This window comes from Vulpes vulpes, chromosome 1 (genome assembly GCF_048418805.1).
Source record: "Vulpes vulpes isolate BD-2025 chromosome 1, VulVul3, whole genome shotgun sequence".
NCBI lineage: Eukaryota > Metazoa > Chordata > Mammalia > Carnivora > Canidae > Vulpes > Vulpes vulpes.
Window position 1 is genome coordinate 149522462 of NC_132780.1, and position 15232 is coordinate 149537693.

The following is a 15232-nucleotide window of genomic DNA, read 5'->3' on the forward strand; positions in this document are numbered from 1 at the left end:
AGCCACAGGCTCCTGCAGGTGTCCAGAGCTGCAACGCTGTCTCCTAGACCCCCCTCAGCCACCACCTCCTGAAATCTCCACGGCCTGTGAAGGCTCGGAGGAAGCCCCCACCCTCACAGAGCTTTCCTCGGCCACCTTGCTAGAAGAGTTGTCTCTTACGCCCACCTCATGGAACTCACCACAAAGCACCCTGTGAGGGCATCTGCGCATGTGTTCGATACCAATCTAACGAAGGCTCCTTTAGGAACTGAAGCCTTATCTCGCAGAGCTCGGCTTCCTCAGTACACTGAGCTCAGTCCTGTGCACCAACACTCTCCCAGTGAGCCAGGTTAACATCCGTCAAAGGTCTGGTCAACGCAAGAACCCCAATGGGCAGCAGAGGTGGCAGTAAGCACCGTTTATTCACCAGAGTCCAGATGATCTGAGAAAGGGAACAACTCCCGATAATTGGTTCTCTGCTACCACTACATCGTCAGGTACTGGGTTCCACCCGCTTGTTCCTACAACTCCCACCGCAAAGTCTGAGCCATCTTCCACAACCTTAGGTCACAAGCTGGGGCCAGACATCCTACGAAAGCTACAGCAAAAATCGGTCCCAGGGAACTTTCTCCTTTTGGGTGAGTGCCATCCTTATGCTAGAGAAGAGAAAATGAAGCTCATAAAAATGTCAAAGATGACAAAAATGAACTTTAAAGATTTTATTTATTCATGAGAAACACAGAAAGGCAGAGACATAGGCAGAGGGAGAAGGAGGCTCCCCGTGGGAGCCTGATGCAGGACTCAATCCCAGGACCCCGGGATCACGACCTGAACCAAAGGCAGGTGCTTCCAGGAGCCCCCCAAAATGAGCTTTATTATTTTTTAAAAACATTTATTTATTTTAGAGAGAGATTTGGGGGAGGGGCAGAGGAAGAATCTTTTTATAAAAAAATATTTTATTTATTCATTAAAGATGCAGAGAGAGCAGAGACATAAGCAGAGGGAGAAGCAAGCTCCTCACAGGGAGCCCAATGTGGGACTCGATCCCAGGACCCTAGTATCACAAAGGCAGCCGTTCAACCGCTGAGCCACCCAGGCCTCCCCAAAATGAGCTTTAAATTGGTGTCTAGAATGAGAACTAGTGGCCAACGATGCAGTGCTATGAAAGCAGAGAGCAAACTAAGGCAATCATCATCTTGCTCCTATTTTCTCTAATGAGAACAGAGAAACATCTGCTCAGTACCTGAAGTCTAAGAGTGATGTGGGGACAGTGGGAGACACCTGTTTAAAAGAAGCTCACACCGCGCTGTCAAAACTCTAGAGAAATCATGAGCAACAGAGGACTAGATACTGAGAAGCACTGCCCTATCTTCCTAAGGGGAAATCAAGTAGATTTTGGAAACTCCTGAATGGTGAACTTCATGTAAAATGCTGGCAGCATCTGGAAATGTTATAGATGATAAGCATTCTGACAGGATCCTAACAATTGCTGGTTTCTTTTCTTTTCTTTTTTTTTTTTTTAAGATTTTATTTATTTATTCATAGAGACAGAGAAAGAGGCAGAGGGAGAAGCAGGCTCCATGCAGGGAGCCCGATGCAGGACTCAATCCTGGGTCTCCAGGATCACACCCCAGGCCGCAGGCAGTGCCAAACCGCTGTGCCACCGGGGCTGCCCCAATTGCTGGTTTCTTTCCAGCTCTTGATTCAACAGAGTGCCACACCAAACTAACTTCCTTTCTTGTTTTTCTTGATAGAGGATTACTACAGCAGCCAAACGAGGAAGTAATAAAGCAATAGTTGAGAATTTTAAGAGAATAGTGGGGTGGATGGAACAGAACACAATTTGAAGGTAACAGCTAACAAGAGTTTACTCTGTGCTTGATGTGGATCCAAGGGCTTCTGTATTGTATTTGCCTAAAAGTCACACAGGTATAATCCTAACCAGGCAAACAGGTCCCCAAGTTGTGCTGCTTACATTAGACTACTATAGGGCCTACCCATATGCACTGCAAGGCTGCTAAAGAGGAGAAAATGTGAATCCTCCCCTTTCCATACAGGTGGGCCAACTTGCCCTTCAGCTTCCCTGGAAGAGAGAAAAAAGGATGGGAACACATCTTGCCTTGCTTTGTCCTCTTACCCACTTACTTCTCTGAGGGGAGGAGGGCGACTTTCTGGTTGCCAAGATTGGGAGATACAATGAGTATATTTTCTTGGCACAGCAAGTTGTTAGGACAGAATCTGACACCAAGGGGAGCTTATAGTTTACACTGGGTCAGTTACTGGGCTCATATTCAAAATATTTTAATAACCAGTTCACCACCAGACCAACAAACACCACAAAAACCATTGGTGTGCTAGGGCCAGCCCTAGTAAGTTTGCGTCAATAGGGTTATCAGCTGGGGTAATAAGCCCTGTTGTGGTTTCAGCTTCACCAATCCAGTCTTTCCAGTAAGAGATGAACTATTTTGATTTTCATTTATCTGATTTCTAGGTCCTTCTTTTTTTCTTTCTTCTTTTTTTAGGTTCTGTTTTTTCAACATGTTCTGCACTTGGGATGGGCAAGGATATGACTATCACCACCAAACCCCAGGAGTCCTCTGTACTTTTCAGCCAGCATCCCCAATACTAAATGCAGTTTCACATTTTCAAGGTGATACTGATAAGCTAGAAGGCACTCAAAAGTTAAGATCCAGTCTACACTGGAGACCGTGTAGTATAAAGGAGATGGAAGGAACAGTGGCCATTCACATCATGGCTCCATGTGTATATGGTTGGACCTGTAAGTCAGACTGGCAGGCAGAGGGGTATGAAATGGCAAAGAAAGTGGTAGAGCTTTTGGATTAAGGTGGGCTCTCATTACTCTAGAGAAGGGGTCAGCAAATTATGGCTACAAGCCTTCTGTTTTGTGAGTAAAGCTTTTTTTGGAACACAGCCATGCCCATCCATACACATATGGCTGCTATTGCACTGTACAATGGTGTAGTCCAAAGTTGGGGCATAGACTGTATGGACTGCAAAGCCTATAATATGTACTATCTAGCTTTTTTTTTTTTTAAAGATTTTATTTATTTATTCATGACAGAGAGAGAGAGAGAGAGAGAGAGAGAGGCAGAGGGAGAAACAGGCTCCATGCAGGGAGCCCGACATGGGACTTGATCCCGGGACCCCAGCATCATGCCCTGGGCTGAAGGCAGCTCCAAACCACTGAGCCACCTGGGCTGCCCCTATCTGGCTCTTTACAGGAAAAATTTGCCAACCTCTGGTCTAGACCTAGGAAAGGAAAGGAACTAACAGCTTGAAGATATGGGGAGGGAGGCCGGAAGGGTGAAAGGAAGAAGGGGTAGGTTTAGAGAGCTGGGACACCAAAAAAAGGCGGAGAGAAAACCATTAGGGTGGAACCACCACCATGCCTTACTCTGTGGGGATCCCTCCTCACGTGAGTTGAGCTACAGAGTAATCTTGACTGAATTATCTACATTTATTTGGGTGAGTTCCTAGATGAAGAAAATGGATTTTTCTTCAGTCTATCCAAACAGGCAGCATATAAACAATGTAAAACGTGAGCACAGGTAATCAAAAACGTTTTAATGATTAATGTTTAGACATTATTTAACAGTGTGGATATATCCAGATGAGCTAAAGCACACTTTGACAGCACACTATTGAATGTTATAGTTTCTGTATTGAAATATGTAAAGACATTTGCAAACTAGTACCTAGGAAGACATACATTTACAAATATACACATTCTAGATTTGATAAGGTAAATGTAAACAGATGCCGTGACTCCCTCCAAACAGAAAACCCACAAGACTAATAAGAGAACCAACTGGCTCCCCTAATATGAATGTGCAAAATTAAAGCATGATAAACTGATATTTACATAAATATCAAACCAACAATTAGTTTATACATTGTCGATGACCTTCTAAGATGTGTCATGAGTGGTTCAATGACTGGTTTTTCTCCCAAGGGAGAAGGTATTCAGAGTAAATTTCAACACTTTAAAATGACACACACAACAGTCCTTATCTGTTTGACCACTGCCTCAAGGGTGACAGACATGATTTTATGATAAGCAGTCTCACTTTTAAATAAGCAGTTCTACACACATCTTTAGATTCTAGGCAGAAAAAGAAAATTATAGGTCCTATTAGATTTCACCAAGCAAATTATCTCTATCCAATTTCCCAGTTCTCTTAAGCTGTAGCTATCTGTTTAATTTTACCTTAAATTTTTTAAAGTCCCTTTTTCCCCCTTTATTCATTTTAATAAGCTAGGCACATTTTACAAGAAGTTTGTGTCAAAACAGACAGCAGTACAGAAATCAATCTAAATTTGGACCCTGGCAACCAGTTCCCCATTGCTCATCTATGGGAGGCTGTTGAATGTAAATATTCAATTATCTCTTTTGAAAAGTATACATCTTCTCTCTCACAAGTGGAAAAGCAAAAGTGGGCATTATCTCCTGTATAAAAACACTTAGCACTTCAGAAATTTTAAATGTCCTACTCATTCTACATACTTTCTAAAATCTTGAAGACAAAGAATATATATTTAAGGTTTCATCAAGACTGCTTTAGAGCTCCCCCCCCCTTTTTACATTATCAATAGTGGCACTCAAAATAAAAAAATAAGATCTGTTAAAAAGTTAAACTGACCTTCCACTAGATTTGAGCCTGCCTGATTTAAAGCCAATATTATAAAACCGAAGGTGCCTTTTCTGATTTCACATGTACAAGTCACTTGAAATTATGTGTCACACACTAGCTTCATAAATCATGGTCTTTGATTTTTCTAAACAGAGCTATTAAAAACGAATAAAAACTTGAAACATATCCTAATTTAAATTAATAAGCTTTGGGGCCCTGCTTTTTAAATTTTAAGGCATGTGTGTTTCTCTACTGTAACAACATTGTACAAATTTACAATCACATGCATGATCTACAGTAAAAAAAAAAAGTTTGAATTACAGTGTTTTTAAATTGTGAATCACAATTCAGCACCTATCATGTTATAACTAATAAGGCAACAGCAGTGTTGTATACTACAATAATACGCCCTCCACAGTCTAGCGCAGGGGTCGGTGAGAGCCCAGAAATGTTAAAAATCTTATGCCTACGTGTATAATCTGTATACATTTTCTAGGGGTTTGGAACTGATGAGAGAGGTCCTACATGAATCACACTATTGTAGGCCGGACTAGTTACAGCAGCTGTTAACGAGCATCGGGCACAACTCATACTGTGCTTACAATCAGACGATGGGTTTTGGAGGTTTATCAACTCCTCGGCTTCAATCCTTCCGTTGCTTCCTCGGCTTCACATTGTTTTCCAGGGAAGAAAAGCTGTTGGTGTGTCCGTTCACCGCAGCCACAGACCCATTCTGGTGGTCCTTCAGATGCTCTTTCCTCCGCGAGGCCCCCTTCTTGTTGTAAGTCTGAAACGCATCAGGGCAGATGGGTCACGTGACCGGCTGTTCTGCTGTGGGGTAAGGTTGGGGAGTGCCCACTTCCCTAAGCCTAGCCTTGATTCCCGTTAGGACCCAATGCCACTGGGATGGAAGGTCTGCAGTCCAGCAACTCTGGGAACATTTTTTTTGCCATTTGCCATCACTCTTCCTTTTCTGAGGTATAGCCCGAGGTAAGTTCACAGGGGCAAGGGCTGTGATATAAGTGCTATTCTACAGATGAAGTAGGAAATGCAAATTATACTTCAGTTGGCTTTACCCTCTTGCATCTGGAGGGCAGGGGAAGGGGGATTCCATGGCCATATCAGTTTCTCCCACTCTAGTACCTCTCCCATCACTCCCTTCTCTCATCTTCAAAATTTGCTGGTAACTTCAGCAACTGCTTTGGCCTGTATGTACAAAGTGCAATGTTGCTATAAGCAGTTAAAACAGTGTGATTTTGGTTTCGTCAGGTCCTATCCTTCAACCTCCCTCATGCCTGACAAATGTCCCAAAGTGTGGCATAGATCACCAGTGCGGCTGGACCATGGGCTCACTCGAACACACCACCACCCCAAGGGTGTGGGATGAAAGGTGCCAGTGGGCATAAGAAAGGGGAATGTGGCAAGGCCCCCGCGTGGCTGCGCAGCCAACTGGACTTTACTGCCTCCACATCCCTGGCTTTTGCCCTTGCTCCTGACCTCTGGTGCCTGCCCAGAACCAGGCACTGCCCACAGGAGTAGGAGCACACCTCATCCAGGGGAAACTGGGAGTTGCAGAGTGACCAACTGGAGATGATCTGCCCTAATTGGGCCCTTCAGTGAGTAAAATTTACCTTACATCATGCACTGGGGAATGAATGAGCCCCCACATCTGAGCAGTGGATGTGTGAGGAAACTGGGACAAAAGGGCAGATTTCTATCTACAGCTGAGGGCTGTGAGACTGCTAAATGAAATCACCTGTCACATGTCTGCAGAAGTCTACACACTTTCCTAAAATCTTGAAGACAATATATATTTAAGGTTTCATCAAGACTGCTTTAGAGTGCACCCCCCCTTTTTACATTATCAATAGTGGCACTCAAAATAAAAAAAATAAGATGTTAAGAGCAGATCTGTTAAAAAGTTCGGCAGTAGAGAGCCTGCTGAAAGCTCTGCATTCCCATAGGAATCCTCAGCTTCCTTGCCATAGATCTAGAGCTCTGGGGTCTGGGACAGATTTTAGTACCTTCTCTGTTGGCAGTGGTCCCCCTCCCAAAGATAGGGACTGCCTTGTCACTGGGACTAAATTAGAGCCCACTGCCTGGCACACAGCACAGAGGTTCTACACATCGTCCTCCTTAAATGAATAGATGAGGGCTTCTGCTGGAATGATCTCAAGTCCCACCCAACTGCCACAGATAGGTAAGACTCACCTGAATATAGAAGTTTGTGAAGAGAGCAATCAGAGAGATCATGTATCCAATCTGGAAGTACAGCCACCCAAGGGGGAACGAACACGGCCAGATGACCCCACAGCTGGTCTGGATGATTGTCAGCACAAACTGAAGCTGGTGGGAGAGAAGGGACACAGCTGAGCAGCGCAGCCACCGCCCAAGGACAAGGTGCCACACCAGATGGGCTCTCCAGCCAGCATGCTGAGTGTGTGATCAGACACTTACAGGCCTTTCTGTAGGTGAAGCTACTCCATAAACACCAAGCATACATTTTATGCATAAATTGCTCCTGAATTGCTATTTATGTGTCTTGGTCAAATGTTTCTTATCCCCTTCTCACTACTTAAATTACCTTTAAAATTCAGACACTAACAGTACCATATACTGTATACATGAAAATTGCTAAAAGCAGATCTTAGAAGTTTTTGTCACAAGAAAAACAACTGTAGCTATATAGAATGACTTCGGATGTTAACTGAACTTAGCAAGTCATGTCACAATACATACATATACCCGATCATTACAGATCATTACACCGGATACTTCATACAATGTTACACGTCTAGTACAGCTCAGTGAAATTGGGGAACAGAGGAAAACAAATCTCCCCAACACACAAGCTTTAGGGAGTCCATATAGAGATGCAAGGCATTTTTTTGTTTGCTTTACATCTTTAAAAGAGAAAGGAAGGGTGTGGGGTGTATGTTTAAAGAAAACCAGTGATGCTGCTATGGGATGTGCAATTCCATTGGCCACTTTTCCTAGTCCTCTTTTTTATGAAGATTTATTTATTTGAGAGAGAGAGAGAGAGAGAGAGAAAACAGGACGAGGGGCAGAAGGAGAGGGACAGAGTCTTTAAGCAGACTCCCCACTGAGCATGGAGCCCAACCCAGGGCTTGATCCCATGACCTTGAGATCATGACCTGAGCTGCAACTAAGAGCCAGATGCTCAGTGGACTAAACCACTCAGGTGCCCCAACTTTTCCTATTTCTCATTCATGTACTCTTGGTTTGAAGAAGGCTGGTCAACATATTTAAACTTCTATCAAGATATAATGCTTAAGTCCAGGTGATTTCTGATGAATAATTTTGTTTTTTGTTTTTTTTTAATGAATAAGTCTTGAAAAGCAGGTGGAAACACTTGGAGAAATAGGGGAAAAGTGTTAAAATGAGGTGTGGCTACTGAGAGGCGAGTCTTCAAGAGGAATAACAACAGTAGGGGGCAGGGTTCTGCCCACAGAATTTCTGGCCCAGCTCCCAGGGTTTCCATGCAGGCCTGTTTGGCTTTTTTTCCTTCTCTTTTTTAAGGTACATATTCAGGCTAAGAAATAACTAGGAGTGATGCTTAAAATGAATCTAGGCAAACTAGGTGCAATCTTCTACCTCAAAGGGCAGAGCTTAATAGGGAACCAACTTTCCCAGTCTGTTCTTTTAAATTCTGCTTTTACAGGGCTGTGGCTGTGTGGTATAAATTGATCTCTGCATCACTTCTCAAGTGTAACAAGAAGGTTAAGAACAATTATCCTTCCTCACAGGTGGGTGAAAAAATTAACAAGGACTAGGGAGCAGCTGGCAAAGAGGTGATAATGAAATGTCAAACACATAAGTAGCTCAGACGATCTTCTCAGATGTTTTTTTTCCAGATTGTTATTTTTAAATATTGAAAAACCACAACTGACTTGGAAAGATTGGCATCAGCTTGGTTTCTTTTTTTTTTTTTTTTTTTCAGCTTGGTTTCTTTAGAAAATGTGTGATAAGGCAAGGCTAGGGTGGGCTAAGGCTTTAGTGTTTAAACCCCTCAGTCAGCTAAGCTTTGGTGACTGCCTCAGTGTCCTCATCCATGAAGTGGGGATCACTTCAGGCTACTGGAATGGTCCACATAAAACTGCTTACTTAGCATGAGTGCTGACACATTATACACTCAACAAATGTGAGTGTTTAACATTAGTAGTACTAATGTTAATATTCAGTTCACGAAAAAAAATCACAAGGGGAGAGAAATAGGCCTCTATCATATACTGACAACTCTGGGAAGCTTCAGAAAGGATGGTAGGACATAATCACCAAATGCCAACAGCTGCTAGGTGGCCCTGGCATGGTAAACCTCAGGAAGGAGGTGGCCATCTAAAGCACAGTGGGTGCCATTCTCGCCAACAGATGCTTTACTACATGGGTGCCAAGAGGTCACCTGCACCTATCCTGCTAGATGGTTCTCACTGCCCAACAGCTATAAGCACGCAGGACTCCTGCTATCCCACAAGTCCTTCTAGAATTCTTGGGAACACAGGAGGCAGTGGTCACTTCATATTCTGGATAATTTGGAAACACACATATGTACACAATGCTTTGTGCAAAACCTAAGGACAAAGGACTGAACCTGAAGTCAAGAAATTAGATTCTAGTCCTTACATTCTACAACCTAACTAGCTGTGTGCCCACAGGCATGGTTTCCTCAAGTAAAATTAAAATGCTCTGCTCTGTCCACTTCAAGGAGTTTAACTGGATCAAAAAAAGAGAGGGTGGGAAAGGCAGCACATAGCAGATCCTATTAAATAGTAATAAAGCCAGGAAGAGCCGTCCACTAGGCAGCAAGTCCTGGGGAAAGAGGCCGAGGTACTTACCAGTTGCCCCTGAGTGATATACTTCTTCCACCAGAGGTATGGACGCATGGAAGGGACAGATGACAGGCCATAGTATGAGTACATCAGGACATGGATGAAGCTATTAAGTGTGGCACCAAAATAAGCTGCAAAACAGAGGGGATATGGGAAAGGAAATGGATCAGTGTTTTATACATAGCAAGTTAAAAAAAAAAAAAAGATTCCTTTCAGATCTGAAAAAAAGATGCATTTAAAAAGGGGCTGGCAAACATCGTAGCAGCAAGCACCGCACGGATCTATACTCAGAATTCCGTTTCCAGTGGGCAGGCAGCTGCTGGGATGCTTTACAGCCAGGGTCAGCTGGAGCTGCCAGGCAGACATCTAGCGCAAGAGACAGAAGGCCACCCCCCCTTGCCTGGGCTCTGGAACCTAATGGCTTTGTCACCAGACCCCATCAACTCCCAGTGCTAGCTGCTTTTCTTTTTTTTTCTTTCCTTTTTTTTTTTTAATTTTAAGATCTTATTTATTTATTCATGAGAGACACAGAGACAGAGGTAGAGACACAGGCAGAGGGAGAAGCAGGCTCCACGCAGGGAGCCTGATGTGGGACTCGATCCCAGGACCCCAGGATCATGACCTGAGCCAAAGGCAGAGCTCAACCACTAAACCACCCAGGTGCCCCACTAGCTGTTTTTCTTTACATGGCCAAGTGCTTCAGGCTGCTGTGCTGAAGGCCTGGGGGAGACAGCTAATGGGCAGTATGTTCAAAGTTGGCTGGCTAACACATCTGCTGAAGTTTGAAGAGGCCTTGGAAGTTGCCTCCTTGTTACTTCCTAGGACTGCAGTACTGAGGCCATATTATTTTTTTTTCAACAATACAATCCAGAGTCCAGTTCCTTAGAGATAAAAAGATTCCTCTTTTATCACATGCTTTTCATTTCCAGTAGAACCACCAGTTCTTTTTTTAGACTGTCCGTCCTCCTCCCCCACAGCGGGCAATCCAGTAGGGCTCTCCAACTTTCCCACATGCAGTCAGAGGTACACAAGACTGGGGTCAGGGGAGTGTTTACTCCTGACTAGGACAGTGACTGTGTGACCTTGGACAAGTCACATCTAGTTTCTGGTTGTTTTTTTTGGGCATTGGGGCTAGTTAAAATCTGCCACCCTGTGAGTTCTTTGAAAATGTACTTTTCAAATGTAATGAAACACTGTTTCTATTAGAAAGTTAAGTCAGATAATGAGAAGCCTGAGCTGAGAAGGTGGGGGGAAAAAAACCCACAAGAGGAGGGCCTGGAACCTGAGCTCTACCAAACCTTCTACTATCTCAATTTCCTCCCAAACCTAAGGGAACTGGGTTTGGCAAGTTACCTTCCTAGTTCTAAAATCCCATGACTATGTGAATCTTGGTGGGCCAGGTTAATCCAGGGTAGTGCCATTTTAGGAAAAAAACATGTGAATAGACCCAAAGGTCCTCAAATTTGTCAGAGTGCTGGATGGCAGAAATTTTGATCAGGATATTTGTTAGAACTTCTCAAACTAGGGCAGCCCCGGTGGTCCAGCGGTTTAGTGCCACCTTCGGCCTGGGATGTGATCTTGGAGACCCGGGATCGAGTCCCACGTCAGACTCCCTTCATGGAGCCTGCTTCTCCCCCTGCCTGTGTCTGCCTCTCTCTGTTTCTCTCTCTATGTCTGTCATGAATAAATAAATAAAAGTTTTTTTTTAAAAATAACTTCTCAAACTAAACCTAAAAGAGACAACTTAATCTCCAAAAATTGTAAGAGACTTCAGACCATAAGCTTTCTAAAAACAATAGACATCCATCTTTGGGAATTTACTTCAGATTTCAGCGCTTGCCACTGAAGATGCCCTGCTAACCGTGCTTCATGGGAGGCTCATTAATTTTTTTTTTTTTTTAATTTTATTTATTTATGATAGGCACACAGTGAGAGAGAGAGAAGCAGAGACATAGGCAGAGGGAGAAGCGGGCTCCATGCACCGGGAGCCCGACGTGGGATTCGATCCCGGGTCTCCAGGATCGCGCCCTGGGCCAAAGGCAGGCGCCAAACCGCTGCGCCACCCAGGGATCCCCATGGGAGGCTCATTATATTAGCACAGGTGCAGACTTCCTTCCGCGCTATTCAGCTAAAGCTGTATTTCATCATTAGTCTTGTGCCCTGGGACTCCCTCACAATGGTGTGGTTCCAGCTTTCTGGCCTGCCTCTACTAGTCAAACATCTTCCAAATTGTAGAAAAACAAGGACTAGAAATAAACTGGAACAGTGTCTTCTGTCCCTATTTCCTAATATGCCCCAGCCTGGGAATTTGGTATTTCCCTCACCTTGCCAAGTCAGCTAGAAAAAGGTTTTTGTCAGCTTACTGAGTGCAGAGGCCACACAAACTATCGTTAAAGCCAACTCGGACACAAAGTTAAAATGTTTGACCTAGAAATCCACAGAAACAGCACCTAGTCTCTAAAAGCCTTGGTTTCAACTTAGCCTTTCTGCACACACCTATTTCCATCACCGCCCACCCCTCGTGCCCTGTGTTAGACTTACAGTGGCCGCAAGGGACCCAGTTCATCACAAACCACCAGATGTTCAGCATGGAGGCATGGTGGTAGACATGCAGGACTGTGATCTGGTGGTTGTTCTTCCGTAAGATGAAGAAGAAGGTGTCCATGAATTCAATGAGCTTGGAGAAATAGTACCACCAGAGGACACGGATAATCTAAAGGGAAGAGATCACCAATGTTTCTCTGGAATATTACCCCTGACATGTTTTACTAGCCATCTCAGAATCCCAGGTTCACCTCACTGACCCCTAAAATCCTTCTGCAGCTGGGAGCTCTGGTCATTCTCAGAGTGTCTCTAACCAAAGAATACTGGGGGGACAGTCGGGGCAGTTTGGAATGACAAGAGGGAAAATTTTAAAAGAAGCACTGACATCCTTCAAAACTAACAAAAACAGGAGGATCAAAGTTCCAAAAACCCTAAAGCCTGCCTATTCCCTCTGGAAGAAGCTGCAGAGCCATCGGAACAGAAAAACCTGAGAGGCACTTCTGATTTCAGTGACTGGTGTGGGGGCAGGTGACAGGATAGGAGGCAAAGAAGAAAAGGAATCAGAATTTTCCATGTCCAGTCCCTGCCCAGTTAAATACGTCAAACAGCTCTAAGGAAATGACTGCCCATCTGACCTTAAAGCAGCAGCCTTTTATTTAAAACAAAACACTCAGAGTGGAAGTCAGAATCTAAAAGACCACTCTCAGAGATCACTTTGAGGAATGATTACATTCAGAGATGTTTATTCTTATGATCCTGTTTATATAAATGCTGACAGAGGTATGCATTTTTTTTCCTGGCAATTAAAAAAAATTTTTTTTAAAGATTTTATTTTTTAAGTAATCTCTACACCCAATGTGGGGCTCAACTCACAACCCCAAGAGCAAGAGTCGCATGCTCCTCAACTGAGCCAGCCAGTGTCTTTTTCTGGAAACTGTTAATAGGACTTACTTTACTAAATGAAACTTTTGTTTTCATCTTATACCTCTCATGTTGTTCAAATTTTCGTACTATGTGGGCATGTTTTTTAAAAAATTCTTTAAAAAATTTCAACAACAATTACCTTGGGCGTGAGGACATGAACCATTTTGAGTTTTGTATAATTAAAAAAAGAAAACTTTTTGAAAAAGAGAGAGACTGTACCTTCATATCTGCTTCTCCTGCGCTGCGTGTACCTTGACAGAAGAAGTTGTACCTGCCTTCCCATACTCCTGTCACTAACTAAAAAAATAAAGGAAAAAACCAATTACCAATATACCAGAACTATGTAAAGACCTATTCAATTAAACTTCATTGGTTTCAGAATCACAATTGACCTCAGGCTGGCTGTGGCCAAGTTTAGTCTTTGCTCTCAGCAAAAATCACAATGATAGGGAGTGTGAATACCGGGAAGCCTCTATTTCACAGGGGATGGACCGGGAATCACTCCAGGGTGCTCCCTTACCAAGGTGGCTCTCTCCAGAATTCTCAATTCCCTAGGCTATTTCAAGGCCTTGACCAAACTGACGGCAGGTTTTGGGTCCCGTCCTGGTGAGCAGCCTCAGGGGAGATCACACCTTCACCTTTAGCCCTTCTCAAACTTGAGCGTGGTACACCAGAATCCCCTCAAGGGCATGTAAAACTGGGATTGATGGTGTGTGTGTGTGTGTGTGTGTGTGTGTGTGTGTGTGTGTGTGTGTGTTTCTGATCCAGGAGGCCTGGGGTGGGGTCCAAGAATTCATATTTCTAGCAAGTTTCCAGGTGATCCTGATGCTGCTGGTCCAGAGTCCACCAAGAACCACTACTGTAAAATCTAGGGTAATTTAGTCAGCCTTGCCTTCAGTATCTCCTGTTGCCATGTCATCGGCTGGGTCCAGGAAGCGGCCCTCTGTAGCGTCACAGAAAGGACCTGAGAATCAGGCTACATGCAAGCTCTACATTACACAACTACAGTATCATCAGCTCTCTACGCGGGCCTCAATTTCCTCATTTGTACACAGTGAGGACGCCTGGCCTAGATGAGATGTAAGGACCCACTGTAACTGTCCAAAGAGAAGGTTTAATTTGAACACCTAATCAGGTGCTATTCCTGAGGTGCTATTCCTTGTCCATGTAAACCACAGCTTCCTGCTTCTTCCCAAAGCCTACAGTGATCCTGAATTCTCCTGGTGACTTTCTCTCTGAGGGCCAGTTGGGACTCTACAGATGGGGAAAAATCTGAGGTGGCCAGCCTGGTCTGCCTGATCTCAGGTGCCTGATCTCAGCTAGCACCCAACATAAAAAACTGGCCCTGGATCTCAAAGTGTGTTCCCCAGTCCAGCTGCATCAACATCACATGGGAACTTCTAAGACCTGGAAATTCTTGAGATTGCCCTAGAATCAAACCTCTGAGGGTAGACCATCGAGGGAGGGCCTCAGAATCATGATCACAGACCCTTTGAGAACTGAATATGGCAGTTTAAAGTGTGGTTCCCAACCCAGCAGCATCAGTATCACCTAGGAATTTGTTAGAAACAAAATCTCAAGCCCTACTTTAGACCTTCTGAATCCAAAATTTCTGGGTGGGAAGCCCAGCTGTGTGGCAAAAGGCTGTTTTACAGGTGACTCTGCTGCAGCTAAATTTTGCAGATAGAAAGGAGAGAAAATGAGTGGGAAATATCAGTGAGGGAGACAGCATGAGACTCCTAACTCTGGGAAACAAGGGGAGGTAGGCAGGGGGATGGGGTGACTGGGTGATAGGCACTGAGGGGGGGGGGCACTTGATGGGACAAGTACTGGGTGATATGCTATATGTTGGCAAATAGAACTCCAATACAAAAATATACAAAAAAATAAATTAAAAAAAAACCCTGCCAAAACAAAAATAACAAAGTTTGCAAACCACTGGCTGAAAGCTGTGGTTCCCACTCTAGTTGCCTAACAGGATCACCTGGGGAGCTTCTAAAACCGGCTAACACCTGGTCTCGCTCCATCATGAAACCAGAATCTTGAAGGGCCTTTTACAAAGCTCTTGAAGTACTTCCAACCTGCAAGTAGGAGCGGAAACCACAGGTTGCATGTTGGGTAAGCAAGGGAGGAATGACAAGGGCCCGAACAAACGGTTAAACTTCCAGCTGGTCTGACTTCAGAAATGCCAGCAGTGGGTGTGGCCAGTGTACTCTCACTGAACGCCCTTCTCAGAAACTGCTTTTTCTTCTATTAACTTCCTTTCTGTGGTTTGCCTGCCTTTTG

General features: G+C 44.1%; 1 protein-coding gene across 7 annotated transcripts in view; it reads right to left on the reverse strand.

The window, feature by feature from the left end:
• Positions 1 to 3543: 3543 nt before the first annotated feature.
• The window catches only part of ELOVL5 (ELOVL fatty acid elongase 5), a 77670-nt gene continuing 65981 nt past the window's right edge, over positions 3544 to 15232 (reverse strand). For all 7 annotated transcript variants that reach the window (XM_025991068.2, XM_072733768.1, XM_072733810.1 and 4 more), the window contains 5 exons: positions 13166 to 13243; positions 12020 to 12191; positions 9485 to 9609; positions 6843 to 6977; positions 3544 to 5418 (listed from right to left, as the gene is read on the reverse strand). In XM_025991068.2, coding sequence (XP_025846853.1) covers positions 5275 to 5418; positions 6843 to 6977; positions 9485 to 9609; positions 12020 to 12191; positions 13166 to 13243 — 654 coding nt within the window. In that variant the 3' untranslated portion in view covers positions 3544 to 5274. The remainder of the gene's footprint in view (positions 5419 to 6842; positions 6978 to 9484; positions 9610 to 12019; positions 12192 to 13165; positions 13244 to 15232) is intronic.